Source organism: Typha latifolia, chromosome 3, assembly GCF_019914945.1.
Source record: "Typha latifolia isolate L0001 chromosome 3, TyphaL0001v2, whole genome shotgun sequence".
Classification (NCBI taxonomy): domain Eukaryota; kingdom Viridiplantae; phylum Streptophyta; class Magnoliopsida; order Poales; family Typhaceae; genus Typha; species Typha latifolia.
In genome coordinates this window covers 14,113,555-14,134,516 of record NC_133088.1, presented here as the reverse complement: position 1 = coordinate 14,134,516, position 20,962 = coordinate 14,113,555, and the positions used below count along the sequence as shown (strand labels likewise).

The 20,962-nt window shown below is 36.3% G+C and overlaps 3 protein-coding genes across 3 annotated transcripts; 2 read left to right on the top strand and 1 right to left on the bottom strand.

The window, feature by feature from the left end:
* The first annotated feature begins 2,920 nt into the window (after nucleotides 1–2,920).
* Nucleotides 2,921–7,390, top strand: LOC140784423 (1-acyl-sn-glycerol-3-phosphate acyltransferase BAT2, chloroplastic). Its single transcript, XM_073131826.1, has 6 exons — nucleotides 2,921–3,312; nucleotides 3,388–3,558; nucleotides 3,712–4,118; nucleotides 4,444–4,545; nucleotides 4,629–4,915; nucleotides 7,097–7,390. The coding sequence occupies exons 1-5, from the start codon at nucleotides 3,207–3,209 to the stop codon at nucleotides 4,854–4,856; spliced, it is 1,014 nt and encodes a 337-aa protein (XP_072987927.1). The 5' UTR covers nucleotides 2,921–3,206; the 3' UTR covers nucleotides 4,857–4,915; nucleotides 7,097–7,390.
* Nucleotides 7,391–12,960: 5,570 nt separating this feature from the next.
* LOC140783252 (uncharacterized) lies at nucleotides 12,961–14,909 on the top strand. Its single transcript, XM_073130066.1, has 5 exons — nucleotides 12,961–13,338; nucleotides 13,430–13,619; nucleotides 13,704–13,879; nucleotides 13,971–14,061; nucleotides 14,264–14,909. The coding sequence occupies exons 1-5, from the start codon at nucleotides 13,321–13,323 to the stop codon at nucleotides 14,788–14,790; spliced, it is 1,002 nt and encodes a 333-aa protein (XP_072986167.1). The 5' UTR covers nucleotides 12,961–13,320; the 3' UTR covers nucleotides 14,791–14,909.
* A 561-nt stretch (nucleotides 14,910–15,470) lies between these two features.
* On the bottom strand, nucleotides 15,471–20,590 carry LOC140784437 (uncharacterized). Its single transcript, XM_073131852.1, has 7 exons — nucleotides 20,307–20,590; nucleotides 19,804–20,084; nucleotides 17,535–17,918; nucleotides 16,992–17,354; nucleotides 16,578–16,886; nucleotides 16,385–16,472; nucleotides 15,471–15,987 (listed from the first exon to the last, which is right to left on the bottom strand). Exons 1-7 carry the CDS (start codon nucleotides 20,467–20,469, stop codon nucleotides 15,755–15,757), a joined length of 1,821 nt encoding a protein of 606 aa, XP_072987953.1. The 5' UTR covers nucleotides 20,470–20,590; the 3' UTR covers nucleotides 15,471–15,754.
* Nucleotides 20,591–20,962: the final 372 nt, after the last annotated feature.

Here is a 20,962-nt window from a genome sequence, read left to right as displayed (position 1 = left end):
CAGCTAATTAGTTAGCTCTCGTCGCTTCAAAGTTATCTTCTTCGTCTTCTTTTTATAATTTCTTATTCTAATTATATTATTGATATTATTTTATATATAAGTCTAATTATAATTTTATCTTTTTTATTTAACTAAAATTATTTTAAAAGTGATCCATTTCGTTTCTACCGTCATTCACCTGTTTCATTTATTTATGCTCAATTTTTTTTTCAATTCAAATTTTCCACATATCTCCTCTTTTTATCATCATCCAAATATCTCATTGTATACTTATGAATATGTATTGCATATCTATAACAAATAAGAATAATTTAAATTTATATATTAAATCAAGGGTACTTTAGTAATTTTTAGTTCTTATTTATACTTTATCTCACATTTATGTCTTTTTTTTTTTTTTAAAATAGTCACCAACCGGAGGGGAAATAGGGTAAAAATCATAATAACAAGCTTTATATTTGGCTGAATTATAGACCAAACGATAATTAAAGCAACGTATCAAGAACAGGTTTCTCATGCACAATAAGAGAAAAAGAGAGAGCAAAGCTCTAAAATTAAACATTCGCTTGGCCAACCATAGCTGCACAACAGATAAAAGCAAACATGAGTCTTAAAAGGTTGAGCATACAACATGCCTAGAGAGAATACAGGCACATTAGGGATGGAGTATATCGATTGCTTGAAGGCTCTATTACCAAACCAACACAAAAATAAACAAAAACAACAAGAATAGGGTAGATCTACCGATAACATCCACGACTAGAGAATCTAGAGATACAGATTAGCAAATTAGTGGGAGGACCCAACATTCCGGCTCTTGAAATAGGGGGAGGCAAAGCAAAACAGATAGGTAGTGATGGCAAGCGCTGGTGGGCCGGGATCAACACAAAGGAGGTCTACGACAACATCGTAAGCAACGGTGAGGCGAAAGGATAAGAAGAGGACCAAGGCGAGGTTCGTCGTCCTCAGAGCAAACGTCGCTAGCGAGGCTGAAGACTGGGACAAGGTCCACAGCAGACGATGCAAGCGCGGTTGGCTGAAAGTGGAGGAGGAGGGATGGACAACTGCAGCGGAGACACCAACATGAGAATGGAGTTGCAGGGTGGACGACTACGAGGAAAAGAGTGACCGCATAGTAGAAAGAGAGAGTAAAAAGCCAACCCAAAGGGGGAGGGGAGGAAAACATCACCCCTACACCTAGCCTATGAGCGGAATGACCGGAGGAAACCCCTCTTGCTTAATAACCTAGTCTACATTAGATATACAATTTTAGAAAAAAATATTTTAAATTCTTTTTTTATCTCTTAATCTCAAAGTGAACAAGGCTGTACATTCTTCAGCAGCTTGGGTATACCAACAACCGGAAATGTCCAAAAATCAAAATATCTGTACCTCTTCAAAAACTCTCAGTAGCTCTCTTATTAGCAATCTCTTTACAAGTATGAAAAATATTTATATTTGTTAGATTAAAAAGACTAAATTATTTTCCTTATGTCTCATCCTTAAGTTGATGCAATTTATCTCAATAATAATACTATCTGAAGTGATCGACATGATTACAATAGCGTGCAAAAGGGCAAGCGTCTCGGAATAGAATGGCAAAACTCTTCGAGTTAATTATATTTAGTGAATTTTTTAGATAATTGCTGATGAAATAATATTATGATAAAAATAAAAATGTCCCGTGTTAATCAAGGTGATTTGAACCTAATTGGTCAAACTCAGATCCCTACTAGATTAGATTCTATGTAAAGAGGTTTGGTGGGGTTCATGCAATTGACACACAACCGATCACATATGATCTTAGTGATAAGATCACGATTGATTCGGTGAGAATTAGTTTGACTATGGACGGTATGGACTCGCCCTTTTAAATTCTATAAATGTTCCGATGGACTTGGATAATTTTTAACCATCAACTTTTGGATAGGGTGAGTGATCCTATTTAAAAGCAGGAGCTCACTATCTAGCCAAAAAATTTGATGATCAAATGTTCGATTTGAACTTTTTTTTTCATATTATTCTTACAACACTAATCCTCTCCAACGGGAGGTTGAAGCACTCTTTGACTTATCTTGCTTAAAGCAAACGATGTAGGCCTAAGCAGGATTACTATTGAAAGTTGACTCTCAAACTCTAAACAATATTTTGTGCCACCAGGCGGCTTAACCATACTTTTCCTACTGATTCATTAGCTACTCTAGTAAGTAAACAAGGCTTTTCCTATTGTATAAGAGATATCTACAGGTATTATCGTTGATATTTTTGAGACATTAAAAACTAAAATAAAAATATATTAAGAAATTAAAAAGATACAGTGCAAGAGAAAAACAGAGCCTTTAATATCCTTGCTGGCAAAAACCAATCTTCCAAAATAAATATCAAATCTAATAAACCACCTTACGTGAATATCTAAGTTTGAAAACAGCCTTTCCAAACAGTGATAGGGGACCAATCTTTGATATCTTAATTTTTCTAGTAATTTTGTTATTTAAAATCGCTGAAATAGTACATCTTTTACTGGCACTCGCAAAGTGCGATTCTAAGAGTTTAAATAGCTCATATTTGAATGGTTTCCTAGTTATGCTCCAATTTTAATTAAGTTAGAATTATGAGTAATAATTGGTTTTTTATATTATAATTTTTATATGGTCGAGTATGTATAAGTATATTAACCTACATCATTGACTTGTTTAGTTGCTAAAAAGGAGTTTATTTCACTTTAAAGAAAAAAATTAAAAAAAAAATAAAACTATTTTTTATAGGTAAAAGGAAATCACTTTTTAATTTAATATTTATAACTTAAGTATTAAAAAATAGAGAAATTCTTAAAAAATAAATAATTTCTTCGTTGTCAGATTCGTTGTCAGAAAGAAAAAAGGTTGGATAACTCATCGTTATCCAGATTCTCTTACGAGTTATGATACAACTACGGTAAGATAAGGACACGACGACAGGATAGCAGTTCCTTTTTATTTATTTATTTATTTTTTATCTCACAAGTATTTTGTTTTGCAATCCAAGAATCCATACAAAAGAAATAAGAAGGCAAGAAGAAGAGCCCAGAGGTGGGAGATAGGAGCCGTCACCGCATGTTGCAATCTGCTGCCGAAGATCTCTCGACTCTTCTCACTGGCTTGCCATCATTCTTCCGCTCCTAAGCACTACTCCAACCTCCAGTCTGCCAGGGACCCTCAGAACTATTAATGCCCATGGAATCCCTTTCACTTTCGCGCATAAAACCCTACACCTCTCCACCTTTTGCGCCTCCCAAGTCCCCTTCTCGTTCGACCAAGCTCTCCTCCTACAACGGTAGTGCCCCTTCCCCTCTTCGCTTTTTGTTGATTGAATTCATGCTGAGTTTTGGACGAATTCCTGGTTGTCCAGTGATCTCTTGCGCTTGTCCGTGGGGCCAATTGAGGCAAAATTTGGTAATTAACCGTGCCAGTCTCGCGATTCTTCCGATCTTGAAGCGGCCTGAGATCCGGAGGAATACCATCGCCAGGTCGGAGATCGCTGCCGCTGGTCCTACCGATGATTCGTCCCGTTCCTTATCAGGTTTTATTGATCGGTTATATAAGTAAAAATCTAATCTTTTGAGAAACCCATGTATTACATCCTTATGGCATGTGGAGTTTCGCTACAAAGAACAGATTTTGGAGAAGAAATTTTGTATCTCACAATTTTTAACTTTTTCTTTTGGATAACCAGAATTACAATTGGGTTCAAGAATCAGAGGTGTTTGCTTTTACTCTGTGACTGCTGTGGTCGCAATCTTTCTGTTCGCAATGATGGTGGTAGTGCATCCGTTTGTTCTCTTGTTCGACCGATATCGTCGGAGAGCTCATCACGTTATTGCAAAGATTTGGGCTACCGTGACAATTTTTCCATTTTATAAGTTTGAGATCGAGGGGATGGAGAATTTGCCCCGGCAGACGATGCCGGCAGTATATGTTTCTAACCACCAGAGTTTTTTGGACATTTACACTCTCCTCACGTTAGGGAGGTGCTTCAAATTTATTAGCAAGACAAGCATCTTTTTGTTCCCCATTATTGGTTGGGCAATGTTTTTCCTTGGTGTCATTCCTTTGCGGCGAATGGACAGCAGGAGTCAGCTGGTATTGTTTTTCTCTAAATTTCTCTGTTTTATTGTGATAGTTCTTGTTGTAATTGTTTCCTTACTAATTGTTGGTAGATTTAGATGCATATTTCTCACTTCCACTGTTGCATTTTGTTACATGTCAGTTGACTGAGTTTTTTGAAATATCTTGATAAGGCATTCTATTCAGCAGGAGAGTGAGAAGTATGTTGGCTGATAAAATTCATATTGGCCTTAACTCAGAAATTGAAAATTTGTTAGTATGTATCTTTTAGTGTGATGTTGAGATTTTGTACTCCTTTTTGAACAAATGATAGTTGGATTTTGTTATTTACTTATTGTAGGATTGTCTTAAGCGCTGCATAGATTTGGTGAGAAAAGGAGCATCAGTTTTTTTCTTTCCAGAAGGAACTCGAAGTAAGGATGGAAAGTTAGGTGTCTTTAAGGTGAGATTCAGTGGAATCGGCAGAGATTTTGAGTTCTACGACACAAACTTTTTTCTCAAAATAATATTATTTTGATTTTGCAGAAAGGTGCATTTAGTGTTGCTGCAAAGACTGGTGTGCCGGTTGTGCCTATTACTCTTATGGGTACCGGAAGTCTGATGCCACCAGGAATGGAGGGCAATTTGAATTCTGGTTTGGTGAAAGTTGTTATTCACAAGCCTATAGAAGGGAGAGATGCAGAGGCATTATCTAGTGAAGCCAGGCGTGTTATAGCTGATACTCTTCTCCTTCATGGCTACAGAGTGCACTGATATCACTAAGCTATTCTGTTCAGTTTCAGATCTCGATGTTGTGGTTCTTTCTCGAGAAGGTACTTTCGAGTTACTAATTTTGTACTACGCAGAACAATCAATGTCACAAGATAGTATGTAGTGGAACTGATTATTTTGTTGCACAACAACATCTGCATCTGCCAAAAGCTACTATCTGAAGAATGTGTTACACATCCCAGGCATTCTGAAATTTGATATTTTCAAATTTTGTAAATTATTATGAAATTTACATACCGTTATCTTTGGCGCTTTGCTGTTGATCAGGACATGTTATCTTTTGTTAACACCAGTCAGTTAGTTGCAATATTCTACTCTCTCAAAATGTTGAGGATAGCTAAAAGTAATCATGTCCGTTGATTCATTCAGCTCCACTCTTCATGAGAAAAAAAACCAGAACTTGTTATTTTTATTAAGTTAAAGCTTATCATTGAAGTTATTTGTTTCAATTAAAAAAAAAAGAAGTTATGTGAATGCAATATTGCACATGGAAGTGGACATGAGTATAAAGTCTAGATGCATATCTTGGTTCCCGATTTGTCAAGAGTAAGAAAGAAGATACAGGAACACTGGATGAAATTGGATATATTTAATTGTTTTGGTACTATAAGATATAAAAGATCTTTTACAGGGAATCACTTTGGATATTGGAAACAGCTTAAGAAATAATTTGATCCACATGATTTATTTTATCTTATCTGAAGAGTATAAATGACAGAATAGTTTTGTTTCTTTTAGTAGCTCTGAAAAGATGTTCCAAATATTTAAACAAATTCATGACTTGTCATGTGACTTTGAGTTGCATAAGCTTAAATACAATGAAGTCGGAATATAAGAATGCGTGCCAATAGGGAATATTGCTTTCACAGGAAGCGCTTTTCTTGTCTGAATTTGCTTTGGCCTCTAGCTGAACACCAATTTCTAGAAGGATCTTTTCATGCCAACTGTTGCTTGTAAAATGTACCTGGGCAACTTCTCATCTTTGAGTTGTGTTCTAATTGACCATGTATTTTAGAAATTGTCTTGGTTGAGATGATGAAAGGCAAACTAAGCCCCTTTTTTTGTATGTTGTGCCACTACTACATTCCACTGGTTTTGCTGCCCCTCTGACTGTATCTCCATATGACATAAATCCTTCCTTTGGCTACCTTGAGTGTTGGCTAACCATCTCACCCTTTATTAGTAAATAGGAACCAATTTGATTGAACCTACTGTTTTTTTTTTCTGGAATAGTTTACTCTCTAGTAGTAGAAAGTGACACTTTAGACTTTTGTCACTTTGTTTGTATGTTCGGTTGTAAAAGCCATTACTCTTGCAATTTTATATGCCAAAGCGTGCATATAACTACTTGCTTATATTTGACCATAGTTGAACATGATCATGCGACTTATTGAGATCTATTCTTTCTGGAACTTCCAGAGTTGGTTTTTACTGTTGGGAGTTTACTTACCAAACTCAAACTATTTGTGTACTGCTTCAGTTGAAGCCAAAGCATTGTTTCTGATGTGTTCGTTTGAAGTTTGAAGCACTTTGATATACCTCTTGTCTATGCATCATGGTGTTTTTGATTATATAATAGGTACCTATCATTTTTCTTTCTTTAATTCATATTTTTCTCTTTACTTTGTTGTCCTCAGCTATCTTAAATTATCAACAGTCATATATTTGTAGAATTGTCTACATTCTTACCCAGCTGGGGCAATCAATTTGAGAAACTTTTAGCTTTTAGGAATATATTGTCTTTTGTGCATCTGGATGAATTGATCTTGATACAAATTACTATACATTTGAATGTCTCTAAATGTGTACCTTAATTTGCTATGTTAAGAATAGGTCATGCCGACATAATTTCTCAGCCCAGTTTTTAACTAAGAATTGTTCATGTCTAATATGTGTGTCTGTATGTAAAATTGTGTAGCATAATCGAAATAGTTAGATATATGTCTTTTATGTATGTTAAAATGTTTTTAATCTAAAGATCTTTGCTGCTGCTGGTATATTCGCCACCATCTTACAGCTCTCATAACTCGGAATTGAGTTGTTTGCGTCTTAGTTTTGTTGTGAACATTTCATTTTTTTTGTCTCGAGTTTTTGTTCTTTTGGATTTGGTTCTTCATCCATTAGGTTTAGCTTTGCACTATCAAGCATTGCAACTTTATTTCTGTTCATCAGAAGGTTTACTTTGCAGAGATTTAGGCCTAACTTACATTGTTTTGTTGTAGGATGATATGCTAAGGAGGGTCGAAGACCTAGCCCTGCTGTTTGCCCTTGAAAATGCTTGATCATATAGCAATAGCATGGCAGAAGGCAGTTGATTAGTGTACGAGGTTCGAGGCTTAATTTAATTTCTGGCAGTTTAGTTACTCATGAGGTGCTCGGTAATTATTTTTGAAGAGATCTTCTTTGTAATTAACTGTAGGTACCCCCTACAATGGATAATTTATAATCAATAATATGTTTATGTGAACATATTCACATAAACAATATAATAAGATCAATGGAAACTTTTTTTGTTAGCAGAAGCTTCGGCATGGGCCGCTTTGTGACGAGAGATTTCTTTTTTCGTAAATAAATGGATATAGAGCTTATCAGATTCAAAATTAATTGTAACAATCATTGTGAAAGTCGTCAAGGAAGTAACTATTGTGGTCAAATTTCATGTTTAAAACATGGAAGTTGACTTTAATGTTACTACTTTAATTATGCTTATTTTTTAAACTTATATAAGAGAGCTTATACTGGTTTAGATTATTATGGTGTTTAATTATAAATCGGTATAGTAGTATTGCAATAGAGATATTTTTGCAAATGATCAAAATACTTTTGATAATGGATGGATGAGGAGAGAAAAAAAGAGATAAGAGAGGGAGAGTTATTGAAACGATAATTCATTTAAGTGATGGCTTTCTAAGGGTAAATAATCTGGTAAATATAAAAATATTGGATGAAAGATGAGAGATAAATAGTCATTAGTAAACCTTCGTATTGAGATAAGTTGATATTTCATTACTATACTTGTATAAACTTATACTAATCCGCAAGTGAATGAGTCCTAAATCTGCATAATTAGCCTAGTTTTGAGGAATGTTGAATGCATTCTCAAAAAGAAGGTGATCTCCAGACTGCATTTTTTGTTGTAACATTGCAATTTTCTTCTTAAGAGCTTAAGAATTTCCTCTTTTTAGCTTCCTATATACCAATTAAATTGGGACATGCTACGTTCTCATGTTAAGAGTAATGCATTTGAATGCAAAAGCATTCAGTAATCTGTCATGTAGCAATGTAGCATATATCTATGAGCCTGCAATGTAACAGGCACTCAAGGATGCATCTAAAGCATAAAGGGCTATCTGGTTAAAGATGTCCCCATAAACATATAATATGGTCATGAGCTCTTTGTCCAGACAATGGTATCCCATAGCCATCATCAGCTTTACCAAACACTTTGAAAGCATACATCACTGTCCACCCATGCAGAAGAAATGTGAAAGTCTTTGTGTAGAAATGGCCATCTTTTTCTTGGTCTCTTTCCATGTCTATAGTGGTTAATGCCCTTGAATTGCTTTGCAGGTTCTTGTTCAATGCATGCATCAATTTAGTCCTCCTGGTGAAAGAGAATTCCCAAAGCCAAAGCTGTTCTTCTTCCTTTCTCTAGTCAATGGTATCCTGCTATCCTTTCACCAGATAGACTCTTTTTTAACTGTAGTTTTAAGATCATGTAACCCATCCTCTCACGCAAAAGAAAGCCAGGATAAAGTTTATGCCTCTTATCCTCTCCTCTTCACACTTTTTGATTGTCAAAAATTCTTATCCTCTAGAGAATAAAAGTTATGTAGGTTACCTTTTATGTCCCATCAAATGCTATGGATGTATGTGCTAATGTCATTGAAATGTGAGATAATCCTTTCCTTTTTTTTTCCTACATTTAGGTACCAAGCTTGCTGATCCTTGTAAGAGATCTAAATCCTTGTAGGACCTTCTAACTTTCTCATGTTTCCTTGTGATTTCTTGTGGCTAATCCTATCTCCACAAACCAATTTAACTCTCAAACTCCTGGCTTTTAATAAAAAAAATCAGAACCCCATTTTGCATCCATCTCTTCGATCTTTTCTATGTAAAAGCTTTCGTTTCCTTCTCGCCTAATAAATATAACTAGGCTAAACGATGATAGTAAACGAATTTGTTCGTTGATATTTAGTGAATTATTCATTAAAGTATTTTATGCAAATAATTCTTAGAAGAGTTGAACTAGTTATTCAATTTACGTATAGAAAATGGCTGACTCCTTTGCTTAATGGAAAAGAAACTAAAAATGGCTGACTCCTTTGCTTAATGGAAAAGAAACTAACGTACATCTCTTTTGTAGGTTGTCACGGTTGGAAATGAGGTTTTTTTTTTTTTCCACCTGAGAGATCTATCATAATAAAAGCTATAATAATGATAGACAATTAAGAAACATATTATATTTAACGACACTTGCACTAAAGAAAGCTTTAGTAGAAAACCCTGTTCAAAAGAAAAACGACGGGTTATAAAACAAAATTCACTATCAAGAGAATTAGTACAAAGAAATTACCATAATAAGTCTCTTAAGATCACAAAAATATTATCCACAAGAAAACCAATAACTTTAGCGTCAAATTTCAAGGTTTAGAAAGCACCTCCAATAAAGAAACTCAAACCTTTCCGAATCAAGAACACCATTATAAATGTGAAAAAGAAAAATTCTTGTGTCTTGATCTCAATAAAGAAATCCTCTAATTGTAAACTCTTATTATACGCAGCTCTTTTTTTTTTTTTTCTTCTATTTTTACTAAATGGTATGATAAAAAATTATCATAAATAAAAGACAAACACAATCACTTATTAGCTAAGTAAGCCGCCTCATAGAGAGACTACTCACAAAAGTCACAAACTCAACCAAGATTTAGGATTTTTCATTTTGGTACCATGGCTGACTCACCTCCACATTGGCCACTAAGTTTTCCTGGTCCCTTGCCCCTCCCTCCAATATCTATTATGTTGTTCTTTTTCTTTTTGACCCCATTCATATTTCATGCCTCCAACTTCCAAGTAGCCAAAAGACAAGCACAAGGCCACCTGCTTAGGTTGCAAAGCATGGCATCCCAATCTTTCGGTTCATTGTTTGAACAGCTTTATGTCCGACATGAAACCGAAAGATATCTCTACCAGACAATATATACGCAGTTAGATTAATAATTTAACTAAAGAAATCCATCAGAAAATTATCTTAGCCTCAAAAATACCATAAGTTTATCTTCTTCACCTAACAGCAACTAATTAAAGAAATAGATAATACTTTATTTGCTTTTAAAAATTAAAATAATTCCAACACCCAGAATACTCCTAATTTGACGTTAAATTGTACATGGTTCCTCTTTTAATTACTTCTGCGTTTACTCTTAGTAAATTTACTCAAGGGTGTTCAAGTTATTTTATATCTTTTGTAGATGCCATGTCTCTTAAGAAAACTAATGGTAGGGTATTATTAAGACATCAAGACAAATATTGAAATAGATAGAGTATGAATGATAATAAAGGCAAAATATACGGTATATTTTTAAATAAATCTCTCTAATGTTTAATATGTTTTAGGTGTATTTCTAACTTGGCATCAACACTTCCATGTGTGATTTATTTCACACTTCTGGTTAAATTCTTATCCTTTACTTAGATTAGCATAACATTTTCTAGAAACTAAGGTAGATGTAATCTTGTGAGACTTAATGGTATTAGAGAAGCTTTAATTCTTCAACCACTTAGATCTAGAAGTCGGTGTTAAATGGAAAACTAACCTTACCTCAAAAGAAAAGCTTTTCAAGTGCACAAGTAAAAGAAAGAGACTAGCAGAATGCTGCAATTAAGATAATACTTTTGCATTTCTCAATAGGAACTAGTGCTTGTCACCTCTACTTTTAACCATTTCAATCTTAACTTAGTCCAAAAGTTGGAAAAGGCATGGTCTTGTTCATCTCAGTGAGATGGATGAACATGGTGTTTTCTTGTAAGCAATGGTAGATTAGAGATATAGTGAAGGTGGGCAAGTCCACCAACATTCCCATATAAGTGGTGAAATCTTACCTGCAAAATATTTGCAAAGCACTTTCTAATGCTCTAATAAATAAAACCTTTTCAAAATGGAATAGGAGTGCAAACTACTAAGCTGTGTTGGTACTCAGCTTTTATTTATAGATTTTGTTAGATAATCAATTGACATAAAGCTTAAATTGTTAGTAATGAAAAGATAATGGAATGTGCGGTCCTCTATATCGCATAAGAATTAGATAATAAAAATAGGGATCTCTAAGTTCTAATACTATGTTAGATAACATGTTGATATAAAAACTTAGCTTGTTAGATATCTGACTAACAATATATAACATACCTTCAGCAGATTTCATGCATAGAGTTTTATCCGACGATGGTCTCTCTCTCTCTCTCTCTCTCTAAACCCTAATGGAACTTGTTAGCTTGCACAAATATTTGCAACTAAATCTTAATGTAAAATCCTTTCTATTCACCAACAAAAAAGAGAAGGAAGGATTGGAAACACTTTGAGACACTTCAAGAATCTTGGGGATAATTAAGCCTTGCACATTAATTCCTTGTTCTCTATCTAAAAAGTCTAGACAAGAGAATTAATTATTAAGTAACTAATCCAAATGTTTTGAATTTAATAGAAGTACTCATGGTGAGCAGCTACTTCTTAGGTGTCAAGTTGCATCTTTATTCCAACCCTTAGCATCAAAGAAAACTCATTGCCTTAACTCCTTTCACCTATAACATATAATAACTCTATACTATCATCTGTCATTAAAAAAACCATTATAACACTTAATTTCACATATTTGATTCCTATGCAACCCCCACCTTTGCATTCCATTGGACCAAATAGTATCTAATAAAGGTGGATGTTAGACTGATGAGATCTTATAGTAGATGCTCATTGTATAAAAGTCTTAACCATTCAGAAAGGGCCAGCTCAGCAGTAAGATAATTGGATCATAAAATTAAGAACATAATCTATAGAAACAAAACATAGGTTGAGAAATTTGAAAAATTAGCTTACTGCCCTTCATGAATTCAAAATTTTGGCATTTGACAGCAGTTAAAATTGTGATTTAGTTAGTAACTTTGAAATATCATTTATGTTCATTCTCTTATGCGTGCTTTCCATTTAATTAAAGGACCATCATCCATTTTTTTCTTCCAAACTCTTTGACTTGTTTAAGAGGCAGAAGCTAGATATATGTCATGGCCAGTGATGACTACAAGAAATAATTAATTCTTCTTTATCAACTTAATACAATGAAGCTATTTTATGAAGCAAAGTATTACATTTATCTAGTAAACTTAGTTGCATAGACCCAACAAATATTAATGTCTTTTACCTCTAAGTGGAGCATTTCCCTGAGAAGTTAAAGTATTTCACATTGAGTTGTGGCAGTTTGTCATTTGTGAATCACCTCATGGATGTCATAAAGTAGTTGCTGAATCATGATCATGTAGCAAATCTTGTGCCAATTAATGTTGTATATCTCATTTTGGTAGCTCCCACTTCAATTAATTACCTGATATTACTTATACATATGTCATAATTTGGATCATGGTCCCCATCAAATATCTTCTCATACATATAGCTTTCCGAATAATATTTCAAGAAATCCTCACCATGCCAAAGAAGGTTATAAAGATGTAAGTGCCTACCAAAAGTCCCACCCAACCCACCATGTGATCTCCTTTCTCTTTCTCTAATGCATGCAACTTTTTACTGACTAAATTCAATACAAGTAATTGAGATCCTACTATATTCGTGTATGCATAGTTTGGAATAGTTTAGCTTTTTTTTTAATTTTTTTTTAGATTTGGTTTAATTATCTAATTTATGTATTGAAAAGAGTTAGCCCGATTATCTAATCTATAATTAGTCTATGAGCTCATAATTTTTTTTGAAAAAAAAAAAGAACTTTTCCTTATGTCTGATCCTACCTCTCAAAGCAAATTTTATATAAAGGGAAACAAAAAGTTGATCTAAACTACCCTACTTTTAACTACACTTTCTTTTGTGTGCTATGGTGTTCCATTGTTCTGCAACCATTCCTTTTACCTTCTTTTTTTCCTTCCATCCCTCCAATTCCCTCTATAAAAATGACCACCCTCCTTCCCTTCTGATCCCTCCCCCCTACCCCTTGAAGAGAGAACAAAAGAGAGCACAGGATTAAACCAAGCTTAATTTATGAGTTCCTCAGCCTAGCTACCTTGCTTGAGTGTCTTGCATGTGCATTGGAATCAAGCAGTGTTATTATAAGTCCATAGCTACAAGAATCTCCATCATATCCTATAACTTTTGTTCCTCTCCTTTTGAATTTTGGATCTCTATAAGAATCACTAGATTTCTCTCCGGCTTACTAACTTAAGTTGCTCAATGGGTGAAGCTAAGCAGGTACTCAATTGCAATATTTGGTAGTTGTTATAGCTAATCTTGAAGTTGGTTTTGATTCCTTTTTACCTTTGTCTACTTAATTTTGCTGCAGGAAGAGGTTAAAGCAGAGACCAAGCCAGAAGAAGAGAAGAAGGAAGAGAAGAAAGAGAAGCAAGAGGAGAAGGCAGAGGAGAAGAAAGAGGCGGCCAAGCCCTCCCCACCTCCTCCTGTTGTCTTGTCCATGGACTTGCATTGTGTTGGCTGTGCAAAGAAGATTGAGAGGTCCATCCTCAAGTGCAGAGGTCTCTCTCTCTCTCTCTCTCTCTCTCTCTAGTAGCTATCTTTCTTGGTTCAAATTTTTAACTAAAAAATTTACTAAACACCAGGAGTTGAAGAGGTTACGGTGGACATGGTGCAAAACCAAATCACAGTGAAAGGTATAGTAGAACCCCAAGCCTTGTGCAATAGAATTCAAAAGAAGACTATGAGAAAAGTGAGAGTCCTCTCTCCACTGCCTCCTGCAGAGGGGGATTCCAAACCAGAAGTAGCGGTTAATTCCCAGGTAACTATTAAACATTACTAACAATATGGTGTTATTAACTCCAAGAGTAATTCTTATGATCAAATGCATTGCCTTCTCTGTCTGGAAGCAGGTCAGTGGGCTAGCAACTGTTGAGCTACGTGTAAATATGCACTGCGAGGCTTGCGCACAGCAGCTTCAAAGGAAGATACTAAAGATGAGAGGTATCCATCTCCCTTTGCTTTCCCACTTTCTCAGCTTTCTTTGTTCACTGTACAAGAAAATTAAAGCTGATTTGTAGTCATGTCTCTTCGTAGTAAACCAAAGTATAGTTAGGTGTTTACTTTTATAATCTTTTTGCTATTTTCCCGTAAAAGACGTTATAGGATTTCAATTCAGAACCTTAACTCTGCTTTGATAACCCAGGGGTGCAATCTGTCGAGACGAACCTGAGTTCAGGGAAGGTGACTGTGACCGGGACGATGAACGGCGATAAGATTGTAGAGTACATCCACCGACGAACAGGAAAGCTTGCGAGCATCATCCCTCCACCCCCTAAGGAAGAGGAGAAGAAAGAGGAAGGCGAGAAGAAGGGCGAGGAGAAGCCGCCGGAGGGGGAGAAGAAAGAGGAGAAGGCAGAAGAGAAGAAGGAAGAAGAGAAACCACCTGAACAACAAGAAGGCAACGCAGAGGATGGTAAGAAAGAAGGTGAAGATAAAGGTGGTAGTGAGGAGCAAAAGAAGGAAGGAGAAGTAGTGGTTACTACTAATAACATGATAAGTGAAGAGGACATGGTGAAGAAGATGGTGTATTGGAATGGTGGGATCATCACTGAGGAGGAGATGGCTAGGAGGATGATGATGCACTGGATGCCGGTTTACTTCGTCGAACGGCCACCGCCGCCGCCGCAACTGTTCAGTGATGAGAACCCAAATGCTTGTTGCATCTCTTGAACCTTTCCATATATATGGCAATATTTAGCATGATAAACAATAGTAAGAAGTTATAAGAAAGAACCATGTATTAATTGTATTGGTTTGTATGTAATATGGAATGAGTTGGGTGTTGATCAGCTTAGAACAAGGATATAACATGAGCAAGCATATGAATGCTGATGCATTACATCATGCATTGGCCATCCCTTTGTTTCTATGCTCCAATCAATGAAGGGAGTGCCGAATATACAAAGTTCACATGAACCAATTGATATGCATGCATGTAGCTGCTGAAAGTGAGAAGACATCCCTCTTCTCTTTCCCACCAACCACATCCAAACATATCATTCCATCATTCCATGAGAGTAGTATTCAAATCAATCCATCTTGGTGCATGTCATGTGACTGCCATACTTTTTGCACATAATTTTTAGAGGAGAGGTGGGATTCACATGGTGGGGTGGAGATAAGGCATGGTGGGGAATCCAATGTTTGTCGCATTTAACTCATCTTTCCATTTAATCAAAGAAAAAGGATTAAAAAAAAAACACTCTTCTTTCCAACCGCCAGCTGACGTGACCAACAGGCAAGGTTTCGTGTAGCCACATGGCATGCAATACCTTGAAGCTTTCAGACCCATGATTGGGACCCATGAAAGAAAGAAATTTAGGACCTCATGCTGATGAAAGCTTACAAAATAAATAGCAACTCCACTGAGAATTCTATATCATGGGCCTACAAAGTTCATACATGATCACTCAGAACATTCAACATCTTAGAGACAACTTTGGGCTCTATGTATAACTAAAACAACTTATATGATACAAGCTTTGGATCATCCAACCAAGGACCAGTGAAGAGAACGAAAAGCAGGTTTCACCAAGAGTCCCTAGAGGAAGCTGAACACCCACTAGACATGTAAATAACTTGCATATCTACATTGTCCTACTAAAAGCATAGGACACTACAAAGCAAAATTGTGTTATATGGCATATCTGGAGCTTATATACCAACCTATTCCTAGACACAGGAACAGAAGGATCGCTAAGAGGAGCACACCCATTCCAATAATGGTGGCCGAAGGAGATCTAGGTTTCCCCAGCTGTGAAGATGAGCATTTGACTTCATCAACTCTAGCAAGCTTATTTCTTCTCAATCTCAGCGTAGGCTTACATTCACTGGAGGACTCTGAAGAAGCAGGAAGTATTGCCCCATCTGCATAACAAACAAGTTTAGTTAGCCAAGTGCATCAAGCTTGAGCTGTAAATCAGAACCACACTGATAAGAGGTTTACAATTTAGATCCTGAGCCGATCCAATTAATTTTAAAATGGCTTGATTGAGTCTAAACTCTGGGAGGTAGAAGTAAATGTTACAGCTTTATTTAAACTGGAACAGGTCTTCTAGGCCCAATTGGAGTCTAATTATACGAGAATCGTATCTGATTCTCCAACCAGACAGAAATAAATTTCACAATTGAGGACCCATTTCCACCAACAGAAATTAAAAAAATGTAAGACATGGCAATTTCCAAGTCAGGTTGGATATAAGTTGAGTCTGATGAGATCTAGCCAAGAAATATTCTGGATACAGCAAGATTTGCCATTAATTACCATGACTGCAGATGCCCTCAACAGTGTCAAGAGGTAATCCCGAAAATTTTCGTTCTTCAGCATTACCAATATCAACACATTCTTCTCCCTGCATAAATAGTTTGAAAGACAAATCAAAATTAGGAAAGCAATAATATCATTACACTTATTGGGGTAACAACTACATATATACCTTAGCAAAACTAACTTTTACCTCATCATCCTCTTCCTTGCTGCTTGAATAATCTTCAATGGACTCTGTTCCCATCTGAACAAATTTTTGTAAGCGCAACCTTCTTACTGCTGAGCCTTGCTGGGCCACGAAGTTATCTATGGCTGGCAAACGCTCTTGTCTCCTGATTTCAATTATTCTTCTATCAGAATTGAGCTGACTAGTAGATTCCTCCATGCTGCCAGAAAAATTATTAGAATTTCCAGTACCAACAAATTCCAGCTGTCTCGTTGTTTCATGATGACAGGAATCTTCCATAGATTCTCTGAAGAAAACATTATCCCCATAACTCTGATAATTAAACAAAGATGGCTTTTAATTTCAGAATTTGTTGCACCATAACATGATAACAAAACAACAAAGAAGCACTCCAAATATAAACAAAATTCTTCTCACCGCTATTAGAGATTCAACATCTATATCACCGCCCAATTCACTATCCTTGATAGAAGTATCAACTATTATACAAGGTCGACCTTCTGGCAAAGCAGTGGAAACCACATCTGTCTGATTATTTAGAACTCCATGAGAATCTACATCCTCATTACTGAGCACTGCATCCAAAAACTCGGTAACAGAGTCCTGAGGCAATGTGTTATGTTGAGTCAAGTCTGCACCTAATCCCTGCTCAACAACATCATAGGATGGATACCACATGTAATCCTGCACAGGTGACTCGATATGGGGAAACTCGTAAGAACCAACTTGTGCATATTCTGAGCCTAGCAACTGAACCAATTCATCAAGATGACAACCATCCTGAGTTTATAAAAAAGGAAATGTTTAGTTGATATCATGATTACTGAATCCAAATAAGTCAATAAGCATATAAAGCCAATGAGTCGAGCAAGGGAAAAAGAGCTGCAGATAGGATTGATGCCAGATGAAACGAATATTACAAAAGAGAAATACAGATTAAAACAGGATTATATATGGTACCTGTTCAGCAACATCTTCCTCAGGATCACCAATATTATAAGTCATACTATTGCAAAAGTTTTCGCCAGGTTTTACAGGAAACATCCTGGCAGAATCTCCTTTATCTGCTAGCAGTGTATCTGTGTCTGTTGTCTGATAAACAGAGTCAGGTAGATTTTGCAAATTTTCTTGCAGTTCAGATTCTGATAACTTGGGGTTCAAAGTTGTCGCAAAATCTTTTGAAATATCTGCTCCATTCTGATTTTCAACTGGAGAAAACCCTGTTGAAGTAAGAGAAATTCTACTGTTTCCTAATTCATGCAAGTTTCTATTTGTTTCATCAGCATTAGAACTTTGGCAATTCTCTTCAGGCTTCTTAAACAAGCGATAAAGAACATAATCGCTCTGCACAAGATAAAGAAAATAAACAGAAGTATTAATATATTATATTTCAATGATATCAAAATGCAGATTAAACTTAGTTATCTGTAAGATTGTCTTTTGAAATACTTGAGTAGATGAACATCAGTACATGTCAAAGATTTAGAATCAGATATATAGGCTTTGCATTGCATCCATTTGTGACCAGGAATACAGCACACGCATTTCTGACATCGATACTTCATCCACTGCAAAGGTAAGTGTTAAGCTTTAATTTTATATTACCAATTGGTTGCATATTTTTAGATGGTTTTATAAAGACTTTCATATATTGACTCCTTGTATAGAAGGATATTGTGCTAAAATATTTATCCAAATGCTATGCTAACAACAGTTCATATAAACTGCTTAGTTGCCAACAAGTACAATCAGAAAGAAAATTTATAGAAACACCCATGTTGTTGAGTTGTGGTCCCTTCAATATTCTGGTTATATAGTTCAGGGTTTTGAATCTACTTTCCATGCAGCTTAGTAAACTCTTCTGTCATTCTTTTGTCGTTAGGACTCTCTTAGTTCTTGGGGATGCTATTCCAACCTTTATAGACATTCTAACCAACTATGCACAAAACAGACCTAAAAGTTAAGCATCAACCAAGTCACCTTTTCTAGCAATCTGGTTGTCAACACCAATTGCTATAGTATTAAAAACAATGTAAGAAGCTGTTAAGTCATGTACCTAAGCCAAAGGAATGATGGGTGATTTACGGATAGGCGAATACACCATTTCCTCGTCAAATTTACTCATTACCTATATATATCCCAAGTTTGAACCAAATCCCAAAACATGGATAATGATAAGAACCTCACTTATGCAAGGACGATAATCTCAGTTATCAACTGTCTTTCCTATATCGCTTTCTGGTAAAACATTCTATCCTGTTGCAATGAGGAAATTATTCCCTGGTAAATGCATGAAACATGTTGCATTGAAGTCTAAGAGTCTAAAGTTACAGCACATGTTGCACTCTCAGTTGTATTGACTATCAAACTTGACAGGCAAAGGAATTGCCTTCAACTGTATACTTAGATTATCCAGCCACAGATTAGCCTGAAGGTTCCCATCTCATGAGAATCATCAGTAAAAAAATATGCTTATGTTCACCTGATTCTACTCAACTTCCTATCAAATCTCAGGTTTGACGAGCAAGCCCTCATTCTCTAGAGGGCCACTTGTAAAGATGATAATGATGCCTAAAGTAGGAAATCATGCATCAAAAAGTCAATTAAAAATCTCCATTATGTTTAGCTAAGCATACTTTTGACTGTCACAGGACATAGTTATAGCTTACTAAACTGAATGTGACATTCCATCATAGAGTATTCATTTCTTTTCATTATAGTAGCCACACAGTTAAGCCATCATTTAAATGACCAAATGTTAGCACAGTTTCCTTTTTTAACTCATTACGGACTAATAAAGATAAATACAAAAAAAACCTTACAGCTATGCTCGACCACTGCAACTTTTTCTCATCTCGGTACAGATAAAAAAACATATGAGTTCTGTAAAAATGTCCAACAAATGGTAGGTAGAAAAGCCTACTTACTTCATCAGTAGTTACATTTCCTATACCACCAACACTAAAGAGAGATAGAACAAAGGGAGACTATCTCTGCGATGCAATTGGATATCTATAACTAGTTCCAGGACACTTAAAACTGCCATAATAATAATAATAATAATAATAATAATAATAATAATAATAATAATAATAATAATAATTGAAACCCAATGTCACAAAACATCCAATAACTATTCAACTTAAATTCCCCCAGAAAAAAAAAAGAACTTGCAGGAGAGCAAAAGTAAGAACATTTATGAAAGAAATTTGGAAGAAGGAATCCCAACCTGCTCCCCTGAATCAAGCTCCGACTCAGCAGTGCGGTATTCATGCATGATCCAATTGGTTCGGACAGCTTTCGGTGCTCGACCACGGTAGAAGACGAGGGTCTTCTTCCTGCCAATGACGGTTGGCTGCGGTTGCCGGGCCTTGATCGTCCTGTCCTTCCCGGTAGCCTTCCAGTACCCGGCTTCCGTCGCCCGGTTCGCGCGGGGTCCATTGGGGTACTTCCGGCCCTTCGGCGAGAAGAAGAACCACTCCGGGTCATCCGATCTGATCAACGATTTATCTATCCTCTCCAAGAAAATGACACTCAAATTGAGAAAAAGGATCTAGACACATATGAAACTAGACCATCAATCAACCAAAAAGAGAACAAGGGAAAAAGGAAAAGGAATCCAGGACTAACAAAAGAAGGATTTTTCGAAAAATCCAATAAGAACCTACTTCAATTACGTAACCAAAAACGAGTCTTTACAATTAAGATCGAGAGGAAGAGAGGTACTATTACCAGGGAGGTCCCAAGGCTCGCACTTGCAGAGATCAATCTCGGGAATAACCTCGTCGGATTCCATTCTCCCTTCAATCTTACCCTTGAGGTAGTGGTTTACCAGCTCCTGGTCCGTGGGACGAAATCGGAAGCCAAGCGGAAGCGACTCCCAACCAATCGCCATCTCTCCCTACACCAGGAACGGAGCAAGAGGGAAGAGAACTTAATCCGAGAAGAGAAGCCTTAGAGAGAGCTCTCCATAAACCCTAGCTCTCAAAAGCGAAAGGACCTACGGGAATGGAACTGAGAGGAGAAACGTTGCTTTCTATAGGGAGAGCGGAGAAGAGAAGGGTACGATACACCCGCGGAATACTTATGCTACCGGGTTGGAGGGCTACCGATATTACCAAATTGCTCAGAGGCGAACGGCATGAGACTGCGAGAGCGAAAGGAATAAGGGGCATTTTGGCGATTTGGAAGTGATGGAGAAGTTGCTTTTGAGGAAGGCGGGAGAGGGAGATAAAAGGAAGACGAGGGGCGACACGTGGAAGAAGGAGCGTGCGTCGTCCGATTGTAATCTGACGGCTTTCATCGAGTTCGACCGCTACTTGATTATTTGGAAATTTCCACACACGTGAGAGTGACACAAGATTGTAGCTAAGTTGGTCTTAGACTCG